At 33.6% G+C, this 12,450-nt stretch overlaps 1 protein-coding gene across 1 annotated transcript in view; it reads right to left on the bottom strand.

Annotated features, from left to right (window-relative positions):
- Pcmt1 (protein-L-isoaspartate (D-aspartate) O-methyltransferase) overlaps positions 1-12,450 on the bottom strand; it is a 29,688-nt gene that overhangs the window by 13,335 nt on the left and 3,903 nt on the right. The window contains exons 2-4 of the mRNA XM_048799728.1: positions 10,780-10,797; positions 9,230-9,243; positions 2,057-2,161 (exon numbers count right to left, since the gene is read on the bottom strand). Coding sequence (XP_048655685.1) covers positions 2,057-2,161; positions 9,230-9,243; positions 10,780-10,797 — 137 coding nt within the window. The remainder of the gene's footprint in view (positions 1-2,056; positions 2,162-9,229; positions 9,244-10,779; positions 10,798-12,450) is intronic.

Raw genomic sequence — 12,450 nt, 5'->3', positions numbered from 1 at the left:
TTTAACTACCAATATTTAATGGTACTATAATAATTTTTACTTAAATTAGCCTAAAAGTATAACTTTAAATATTAAAATTTATATAGAAATTTTGTGAGAAGGGATTCCTGCACCTGATTCTACTGCTCTTAGTGGAAAGTATAAAACACATAAAAATATGAAAAGGACTTGAGTATCAATGTTACCTGTAAAAACATTTAACTGAATAAAGCCTGTGAAGTCAGATAGGAACCTGGGTTCCTGTCTACATTTCACCACTTAAAACTACATAACTTTAGCAAATAAACCTCTCATTCTATGAATCAGGTTCCTTGACTATGAGAAAGAAAGGGGTATCTATCCTATAAAGGATATGAGGATTAGAAAAATAATACAGGAAAAGCACTTAAAATACTATTTAGCATGTGTAAAAAACATTGATATCATTTTAAAAGAAGGTATTCAAATTTAAACTTTTAAAATGAATATTCCTGGGACTGGGTTGTGGCTCAGTGGTACAGCGTTCACCTCGCATGTGTGAGACCCTGGGTTGGATTCTTAGCACTTCATAAAAATAAATACTTGAAATACAGGTATTGTGTCCAACTACAACTAAAAAATAAATATTTTAAAAAATTAATATTTCTGGGGCTGGGTTTGTAGCTCAGTGATAGAGCACTTGCCTAGCATGTGTGAGGCACTGGGTTCAATTCTTAGCATCACATATAAATTTTTAGGTCCATTAACAAGTAATAAAAATATTTAAAAAACGAATATTCCTTTAAAACCATTAACATGACAAGTATAGATAACACGTCACTAATTAAGTGCTATTTCTAACCTTTTGAACAAAAATCTCTAATATCTCATAGCAAGAACACGACTCCACAAAACAACATCTGAAAAATATACAAGATCTCATTATGTGCCAAGTACTATTCTAGATGCTTAGGATACACCAATGAAAAAAAAATTCAGACAAAATTCCCATCTCCCTGGAGCTCAAATTCTAGTGGATCTGATGATTATAAACTTATGGCAAGTTACACGGAATCTAGGAATCTAGTTCAAGACAGATCCATAAATCCTCATTTCAACAAGACCCAAATCTTCTACCTAGTCACTGGCCACAAGATTTCATATAACCAATCTGATTTGATTATCTAAGCACTGATGAATCTTTATGGTGCTTTAAAGGAACCACAACTTACACTGTGTACAGGCATTTACCAGAAAAAAATATGGTAATAAAAGCTGAAGTACAACATTAAATTAGGTAGAGGGAAGTGATGGAAGAGAAGAGGAGGGGATATGGGGATAGGAAAGACAGAATGAAACAGACATTATTACTTTATGTGAATATGTGACTGCATGACCAATATGATTCTGCATATCATAGTCATGATATGATTCTGCATATCATGACCAATATGATTCACTCAGAAAAATGAAAAATTATATCCCATCTATGTATATCAAAGTGCATAAATGCATTCTACTGTCATGTATAACTAATTAAAACAAAACAAAACAAAAAAACACTTAAAGCTGAAGTACCATAAACAAGGCACTTTTTTCCTATTGTAAAAGAAGCTCTACCTTCATTTCTAATAAACCTGTAGGAGTATCTGAAAACTGAATTGACTTTACTCCTTTCTGCCAGATGTGAACTTGGAAAAATGTAGTTTGGGAGCTCTCAGCTGCCGTTTTGGGGTCACTAGGGGTACTATCTGATAATGAAGCTAACATATGGAGGAAACAAAGGCAAAGCAAGAACCAGAGAGAAACCCATTGTCAGTTACATCTGGTCTTCTTTTAAATCTACCCACACAAGAAGCCAGATATACCCCTCAACTTTTCCATTATATAACCAAAGTAAATTTCCTTTCAGTTCTGCCAGTTTGGTTAAATGTTCTGTTACTTATAAGAACAACAACAAAAACAAAAATCCTAAGAGATACATATTCCAGATGCTATGTTAATGGAACAAAAGGCAAAGAAATCAATTCACTGGTGAAAAAAATATAATCAGATAATATACTTCTGTTAGGATCAGAATGAAAAATAAAGTTCTTACCATACGTGCAAAACATGCAGTAAGGATTCCACTTCCAGATCCTACATCAAGAGCTTTAGCTCCTTCATGTAATTGATCAAATAGAAGTTCTAGTGCATATGCATGCTGCCAAGAAAAAACAAACCAAATAATGTTTTCAAGACTCTTATATACCATGGTATATAAAGTTGCCATTTTTTTAAATCAGTCTTTCTACCATTATCTTAAATTAACATAATGAAAACATACTTATATATACTTATTTCTACATAAGAAATTTCTATATAAGAAAACTCAGATTAGAATTATTACATTTCAGTAATTTTAGATACTCATTGTATGAATTTTTAAAATTTAATAATTTAATTAAAATACAAAGTCGAAAGATAAAAAAAGGAATTACAAGGGAAAAAAAATCCCCATCCCATTCCCAAGTAACATTTTACTCCCTAAAGGCAGCCAATGTTATCAGTTTCTTGTGATTCCTTTGAAAACTATTCACTCTATGAATATACAGACAAATACATATTCATTTTCATTCATTACCTTTTTTAAAAAAAATTTTTGGTAGTTGTAGATGAAACAGCGTGCTTTTATTTTAAGTGTTTCATTTTCTTGTGTGTCATGCTAAGGATCAAACCCAGTGCCTTACACATGCTAGGCAAGTGCTCTGCCACTGAGCTACAGCCTCAGCCCCTCATTCTGTACATTTTGAAAGGCCATTCACATCAATACTTAAACAGCTGTTTAAGTATTATAACAACACTCACGAAGAAAAATATATGTTAGTTCCAATCTATTTTCAGATGAGATAAATTTTTCTAGGTATAAGAAAACAATATAATAATTTTTATAAAACTCTTACAAAGTATATCTATCTATATGTTAAATTCCTAGAAGTAAAATAGAAGGGTTGGAAGATATATTTATGTTTTACACACACACACACACAATAAACCAAATGATATTGGTTATTCCTTGGACCAAACCAAGAAATAAAGACTTCCCTACCCTACTGTCTTTATACACTTACATTTTAGAACTTTTCCAGAATAAAATTGAAAATAATGATATTTCAAAATCCAACCTTAAATGCCTGGTGTCTTCACAGTTTAAAATGATTAAATCCAGTTGGAACAAATATCTTGACTACCAAACTTGTTTGATAAAAATATACATCCACATATATATTCATAGTCCTTAGTAATAAATAAATGCATACTTGTATGTATGTGGTATGTGTGTGTGTGTATAAATAAGGACCAGGAGAAACTATTTCCAAGTAACAAATACAGAATAAATGATGAACTTAGAAAACAAGTCTTTGGGCAACCATCTCAGTAGTAACTGATCTAAGCAAAAAATTGTAAATGGATGCTAAAACTAGTGAATTAGCATAAGACAGTCTCAAAGTGTTCACCTATAAATTATAAAAGGAAAAAAAAGTAGCTTGACAATTGGGTTCAGAAAAAAAGGTTTGTTTTTATTTTCTCCCCCCCCCCCTTTTTCCCCCCATTTTTACAAGACTGGGGATCTAAACCACAGCCTTGTACATGCTAGGCAAGTTCTCTGTCACTGAGTTAGATCCCGTCCAGCCTGAAAAAAAACTTTCAGTGGAGGAACCTGGTTGACACTAAATCAGAGTTAACATCACCAGAAAAAGGACATATTGACATCTCATGGCTCTGCTAAGATATATCACTACCAGGATATGCCAAGAGAAAATGCATAACTCATCCATATTGAATTATGAGAAAACACAGAAACCCAAGTTGAGGGATACAATAGTAAAATAACTGGCATGTATTCATAAAAATTTTCAAAGCCATAAAAACAAGATGGATGAACTGCTCCTCAGTGTTGTTTTAAAGAAAATTAAAAAGACCAAACAATCGAATTAAACTCATAATCTGCAATTTTCTTTTCCTTTAAGGTATATTATCTGAATAATAGATAAAATCTAAATAAAGTCTGTAAATTGGCTAACAGTATCACATCAATGTTAAAATCCAGATTTTGATAAATGTACTGTGAATATATAAAGAACATCCTTATTTTTAAAGGTAAGTAGCATTATGCTTATTATTTACTCTCAGAGAATTCAGAAAAAGGGGAAATGTGTATACACACATGTATATACATATGTATGCATACATATATAAATATGGAGGGCACATAGAAAAAAAACAAATGATAAAGCAAATGAAGTAAAGTAACATTTGAAACAGATGAAAGATGTTCAGTAACATGCTAGTCCCATATTTCTAAGTCTAAAATATAGTCAAATTCTTAAAAAAAAAATTATCAAAAAATAGGCAATGTCGAAATAAAGGATAGAATAGAATTCACCATTCTACACAACTATTTTAGATGATAAAAGCCAGAATACTGGTTACTTTGGGGTTGAGTGCTGACTAGAAAGGGACACAGGGAACTTTCTGAGGCACTACTGTCCTATATCTTGAACTGGGTGGTATACACATGTCAGCATTCATCAAGATGTGCTTAAGATTTGTACACTTCAAACAACAATACAAAAAAATTTAAAGACTACTTATTCCAATCATTAAAAGTAGATGATCGGAGCCGGGCACAGTGGCACACACCTGTAATCCCAGTGCTCGGCAGGCTGAGGCAGGAGGATCACAAGTTCAAAGCCAGCCTCAGCAACTTAACAAGGTCCTAAACAACCTAGCAAGATCCTGTCTCTAAATTAAATTAAAAAGGGGTGGGATATAAGTGCCCCTGGGTTCAATCTCCATTACAAAAAAAAAACAATGGATGATCAGATATTATGGACCTCTTGATGGGATGCAACAGAAAAGACCATTTAAGAAGTGAATTTAAAAAAAAAATGTTTTTTAAAGTAACTAAACACCATAAACACCACAAGGAAACAACAGGGTTCACAGTATGGGAAATTCTATAGGATAGAAAAACTAGCTTTGTTAATAAATAAATGGTATTTAAAATAAAAAGGGGTCTATTAAAATTTAAAAAGACTAGAGGCTGTCGCTATGGCTCAGGGGCGGGCTGCTTGACTGGTGCGTGTGAGGCACTAGGTTCAATCCTTAGCACCACTTAAAAATAAACAAGATAAAGGTATGGGGTCCATCTACAACTACAAAAAAATTTTTTTTTAAATATTAGAAGAGACTAAAAAGACCAAAACAAGACCAAAAATATGCAATGTATAGATTCTGTTTAGATGCTGATTTGAGCAAATTAATTGTAAAAAAAAAAAAAAATTTAATATATTTATTTTATTTTTATGTGATTCTTAGGATTGAACCCAGGGCCTCACACATGCTAGGCGAGTGCTCTACCTCTGAGCCACAACCCTAACCCCCTTTAAGTTTAATTTTTAGATGGGGNCCAACCCAAAAATTTTTAAACACATGGCAACGTATAAACCTGGACTGGGTATAATAATAAGAAACATTACTAGGTAAAATAGCATTGTGGAGTGTGTTATTAAAATCCTTGATATTTATACTAAAGTATTTAGGATTGAAGTAATGTTATTTCAGTGCCCCTGAAAGCTTAAACAATTTCTATTTAATAAGATAGTAAGTACTGTATAAGAAAATACAATAAATCAAAAACCAAAATAACTCCTATAAACTAGCTTTCTTGAATCTAGAAATCAAAGAAACAGAAGAGACTTAAGGTACAAGATTCTATAGGCAGTACTGACCCAATAAAACTTCAAAAGAAACTCTGGAATTTTTTCCTCTTCTTTTTTTCAGTACTATGCTTGTGCAGGATTTTGTTTATATATATAATTTACATATATATTATATACATATATATTATATATAAATTACATATATATGTGTATATGTATATATATTTTAGTTGTTGACCTATCTTTATTTTATTTATTTATATGCAGTGCTAAGAATCAAACCAGTGCCTCACACATGCCAGGCAAGTGCTCTACCAATGAGCCACAGCCCCACCCTTGTTTCTTTTTAACAGGGAGTGTGCTAAATTACTATTACAAGTTCCATTCAAATTTAAAATGCCAAGGCCTTGATCATGCTCTTGCCTATAATCCCAGAGACTTGGGATGCTAAGGCAGGAGGATCATGAGTTTGAGGCTAGCCTCAGCAACTTAGAGAGACCCTATCTGAAAAAATAATAATAAAAAGTGCTGGGGATGTAAATCAGTGGTAAAGTGCCCCTGGTTTCAATCCCCAGTACCAAAAGCAAAACAGTATTATCCAACATACTCACCACAAAAATTTTCTTAATCATCTCTCACATGTTCTTTAGACATCTTTCCCCAATCTATTGAAGGTTCATACACTGAATTGGTCAATGCAGAACACTCTCCCCTCAACTCTCCACCACCTGCCACCACTTCACTAATTCTTCAGAACATTCACTCCTTAAAGGAGTCCTGTTCAGTTGTCCCTTCATATAACACCCCACATTGGAGATGGGTCTATTTCCTGAGTGTTAGATTCAGATCAAAGACTTCTAACATCACCATTACATAGCTCTCGTGTGAGCCTCCCACTGTAACACATGAGAAAGAGCATGATGTTGGGCCATCTCACTACTAGACATGTAAGGCTCAACCACTGAGTAAATGTGACTTACGGATCACATTATTTTCACAGAATATTTTTCTCTTTGTAATTAATAAATAATATGTGGAGTAGTAATTTGATAATACTTGAATATTTTTGTTCCCAACAGTCTTCCTCTTAATGATTTCAGATTCTTTGATGATCTCTGCCTAATTCAATTATTACACTGATGATTACAAAATAATCATTTGTAAAATTCCCTTATTCCTTCCACATATATTAACTGGCATTTATCTGTAAAAACAGCTTTTGGTTTTTTCTTTGTCTTGCATTTTTCACTGTTATTATGCCTGTTATCTTCAATATTCTTTTTGATTCTCAAGGGTTTTAAATTTGGTCTCTTGGAGGCTCTCCTGCTTCTATGCCTTTTAACATCAATGTATTACCATTTGAGTACATCCTCACTCACTGGTGTCAGTCACTTCTCCAAGCAGCTCTAGTCTTTTACTGAGCAATGGTATTTAGGGCCCCAAATTTGATGCTCAGTGAACTTACTGCTACCAGGATGCTGTTTTAACATCTTAACATGTTGCTTTCAATATCCTGCCTACCATGCACATCACTTTTTTTTTTAAACTAGGACTTTGGAAAGTATCACAGGGACTACAGTTACTTCCAAGCCTGTGACTTTAAGGTTCATTATATGCAGATTCATTTCTCTTTGATTCCTCACTTTCTGCTTTTAATAACTCTAAGACTTATGGAATAAATAATACAAAATCACAGCAGTATATGGCCAGAGGTGAAGCTCCTAGCAGAGCATATGCCTAGCATGTACAGGCCCTCAGCTTGATCCCCAGCACTGGTTTAAAAAAAAGAAAAAGAAAGATCACTACTGCTTGTCTATACAATACAAATAATACTATCATATCCTACTACCATTCTGGTTTAGCAAACACCAAAGGACACTGTTTGCTTACTATTTGCATATGAACATATACAGACATAAATTCAGATGCAGTATGTGACTATATACACACATAAATACGTTTTGCTTATTAAAAGTCACAGGTTATTCAAACTGTGCATGATTACAAATGTATCCTTTTTAGGAAGATATTATGACCCAGCTATGACATGGACGGACCTTAAAGATATTATACAAGTGAAATAAGCCAGTCATAAAAAGATGAGGGGCTGGGGCTGGGGCTCAGTGGCAGAGCACTTGCCTAGCATGTGTGAGGCACTGGGTTCGATTCTCAGCACTGCATACCAATAAATAAAATAAAGATACATTGACAAATAAAAAAATATTTTAAAAAGACGGGTACTGTATGATTTCACTTATATAAGCAATTATGTGAGTACCAAGAGTAATCAAATTCATTAAGACAAAAAATAGAATGGTGGTTGCCAGAGGCTGGGGGACGAAGAAAATAGGGAGAATGGTAAAATGAGGAATCGTTTTTGAGTGGGCACAGAGTTTTCATTTTGCAAGATAACAAATATTCTGGATATCAGTTGCACAACAACATCAATGTACTTAATACCACCTTAACACTTAAAAAATGGTAAAGATCAATTTCATGTTACATGTATTCTACCAATATTTTTTAAAAATCTTACTTGTATCTTTTAAAAACCAAAGACAACAAATTTAAAAAATGGGTAAGAGAACAGCATACTACAGGGACACAGCCACACCAATGTTTATAGCAGCACAATTCATAATAGCTAAACTGTGGAACCAACCTAGATGCCCTTCAGTAGATAAATGGATAAAGAAAATGTGATACACACACACACACACACACACACACAGGAATATTATTCAGCATTAAAAGAGAATAAAATCATGGCATTTGCAGGTAAATGGATAGACTGGAGAATAAAATACTAAGTGAAGTCAGCCAATCCCCAAAAAACCAAATGCCGAATGCTTTCTCTGATTTAAGGATGCTGATTCATAATGTGGTGGTGGGGTGGCGGGCAATGGAGGATTAGATGAACTCTAGATAGGGCAAAGGGGGAAAAGGGAGGAGACATGGGGGTTAGGAAAGACGATGGAATGAGATGGACATCATTACCCTAAGTACATGTATGAAGACACAAATGGTGTGACTCTATTTTGTGTAGAGAGATATGAAAAATTATGCTCTATAGGTGAATTATGAATTGTAATATATTCTGCTGTTATATATAACAAGTTAAAATTTTTAAAAATGAAAAAAATGGGTAAGAGATTTGAATAGACTTTTCTCCTAAGATGAGACAAACAGTCAATAATCAAATGAAAAGATGGTCAACACCAATCATTAGGGAAATACAAATCAAAATCACAAGATACTGTATCATAGTCAGTAGGATGGACAAAAGAAACAATATAGAAAATAACAATGTGGACAAGGAAGAAAAAATTTGGAACTCTCATACATTGCTGGTGGGATTGCAAAAATGGTATAGCCACTTTGGGAAACAGATGAGTAGTCCCTCAAAATGTTAAAACACAGTTAACATATGACTTAGCAATTTCATTACTAGGTATGCAACCAAGAGAAATGAAAATATACAATTAGATAAAAACTTGTACATGAATGTCCACAGCAGCATTATTCAGAATAATCAAAACGTAGAAACAATCCATCAATGGATAAACAAAATGTGGTATACCTACACAATGGAATATTATTCAGCCGTAAAAAGAACAAAGTAATGATATATATTACAACATGGATAAATTTGAAAACATTAAGCTACATATAAAAAGTCAGTCACAAAAGGCCACATATTGTATTATTTCATCTTTATCAAGTGTCCAGAATTGGAAAATCTTCAGAAACAGAAACTACATTAGTGGTTGCCAGGACATGTACAGAGCAGGGGATGAGAAATGACTTCTAATAGGATAGAATTTCTTTATTTTTTTTTTAGGTGCAGTTGGACATAATGCCTTTATTTTATTTATTTATTTTTATGTGGTGCTGAGGATCGAACTCAGGGCCTCGCACATGCTAGGTGAGTGCTCTACCGCTGAGCAACAATCCCAGCCCCAGGATAGGATTTCTTTTGGAAGGGATGCAAATGTTTTGAAATTAGATAGTAGTGATGTTTGTACAACCTTGAGTAGACTAAAACTCACAAAATTATATCATTTAAAGTGATGAATTCTCTAGGGCTGGGAATATAGCTCAGTTGGTAGAGGGCTTGCTTTGCATACACAAGGCCCTGGGTTCAATCCCCAGCACCACCAAAAAACAAAAAAAAAAGAAAAGAAAGAAAGAAAGAAAAAAAAAAAGGAGATGAATTCTCTAGTACGTGAATTGTAAGTAATAAAGCTTTTTTTTTTTAATTTAAAAATGCATCCTTTGCCATGAAATAACTGCCATGTTTATTTGGCAGTGAACTGGATATCCAGGACCAAACTTTGAGGTGAGGGGAATTCACCTTAATACTTGAAAACATACCCCTCTGAACATATTGGATACCAGTTCTCCAAAGTAACAGCAATACAGACATTGCATAAAGAAGTCAATTCTATTCCATGATTTAAAAAAGAAATAAGAATAGAGAAATAAATTGGCAACAGATCAAGGATCAAGAGTAAAAAGCTGACCTGATTTCTACGCCTATACCCCCAAATATCTACTTCTGTACTTTAGAAGAAATCATTTTTAGCTTCCATTCCCATAGGATAACATATGGAAAATATGTATAGCACATACTGGTAAAACTTCCTCATTTAACAGCTTCTGAGTATTCCACTACATGGATGTAGATAATTTGTTAATGATCCTCTATTAGTGGACTATTAAAAGTTATTATTTTTCTGGTGCAATTGTGAGGCTGAGGCAGGAGGATCACAAGTTCAAAGACAGCCTTAGCAAAAGCAAGGCATTAAGCAACTCAGTGAGACCCTGTCTCTAAATAAAATGCAAAATAGGGCTGGGGATGTGGCTCAGTAGTCCAATATCCCTAAGTTCAATCCCTGGTACTGCCCCCAAAAATAAAAACTAAAAATAGAATAAACAAACAATGTAGATAAGCTGTTTTTTTTACTTGTGCAAATGTACCATGGGATTAATATCTTAAAACTGGGAAGTCTAAGATATATTTATTTCACATTTTGATAGATATTGCCAACTTGCCTTCCCAAAATATTCAATTAAATGACTACGAGTTTTCCTTTTCCAATAGAAAGCATCAAACTTTTTGATTTCTGAAAATCTGATAGATGACAAATGGTTCTTCACTATAGTGCTAATTAGCAATTTACTAAATTTAAGTGATGACATATTTTATTTAACTGTTGATGTCACTTATATTTTTTTCAAATGAATCTTCATATCATGTTTTTACCCATTTTATGTTGGATTTACTAGTCTTATTAATTGAATAACTACACATATACGTGTGTGTGTGTGTGTGTGTGTGTGTGTGTGTATATATATATATATATATATATATAAATTTGCCCTGTGCTCTCATATGTATTACAAATATTTCTTTCAGTTTTTCTTTTAATTTAATGTATACTATTTTTTTCTCTGCAAAAATTCTAAAAAAAAATATATATATATTTTTTGTTTTTGAGGTAATAGAGATTAAACCCAGGGGTGCCTCTACCACTGAGCTTCATCTGCAGCCCCCCCTTTTTTAAAAATTTTTTAATTTGTTTTAATTAGTTACACATGATAGTACAATGATCTTGACAAATCATACATTTGAATCAGATCCCCTTTTTTAAATATTTATTTTTTAGGTGTAATTAGACACAATGCCTTTATTTTATTTATTTAATTTTATGTGGTGCTGAGGATCGAACCCAGGGCCTCGCATGTGCTAGGTGAGAGATCTACTGCTGAGCTACAACCCCAGCCCCATCTGCAGCCCTTTTTATTTCTTATTTTGAGACAAGGTCTTGCTAAGATACTGAGGCTCACCTTGAACTTGCAATCCTCCTGTCTCTGCCTTCTGAGTTGCTGAGGCTATAGATAGGGGTAACTGCACTCAGCAAAAATCCTAAATTTTTGTGTTGCAAAAATACACTAATTTTGGGCTGAGGCTCTACTCAGTGGTAGAGCGCTTGCCTAGCATGTGTGAGACACTGGATTCAATTCTCAGCACCACATATAAATAAATGAATAAAATAAAGGTCCATGCATCTAAAAAAAAAATACACTAATTTTTTTAATGGCTTCTGTGTTTTTGTCATGTTTTAAAAAGTCATCTCTATACAATTTTTAGAAATAAATATAAAGTATTATTATCAGTTCATAAATGTATATGTAAAATTTATTTAGGATAAAATTTAAGAGCTTCTCCAAGGATGGGGGTGTATCTCAGTGGTAGAGAGTCTATTCAGCAAGCACCAGGTCCTGGGTTTGATCCCTAGCACTGCAAAAATTTTAAAAAAAAAGCTTCTCCAACCCAAATAATTGAAGAGAATCAGAAAAGCTACTATTTTCTCCACCAAAATCCAACAGAGTACTCATTCAAACAACTGACATTTAAAACCCAAGAAAATTCCCAATAGATTAAAAGAGCCAGATCACTAAAACAGTTCCTTCTCAAGATTACACGGCTTCATAGTTGCTATACTTAACCATTCCTTAGTGATTTTTTCCAAATAAAATGTGAAATACTCAACTTGAGATTTCTAGAACATGCCCACTGTACTATTCAATTACTCTCTCCCTTAATGAACTCATCAATAAATAACCAGTTAAGGGCTGGGGATGTGGCTCAAGCGGTAGCGCGCTCGCCTGGCATGCGTGCGGCCCGGGTTCGATCCTCAGCACCACATACAAACAAAGATGTTGTGTCCGCCGAGAACTAAAATAAATAAATATTAAAATTCTCTCCCCTCCCTCCCCCTCC

This window comes from Marmota marmota, unplaced genomic scaffold (assembly GCF_001458135.2).
Source record: "Marmota marmota marmota unplaced genomic scaffold, marMar, whole genome shotgun sequence".
NCBI lineage: Eukaryota > Metazoa > Chordata > Mammalia > Rodentia > Sciuridae > Marmota > Marmota marmota.
The sequence above is the reverse complement of the archived record's forward strand: the minus strand, read 5'-3'. Positions and strand labels throughout refer to the sequence as shown.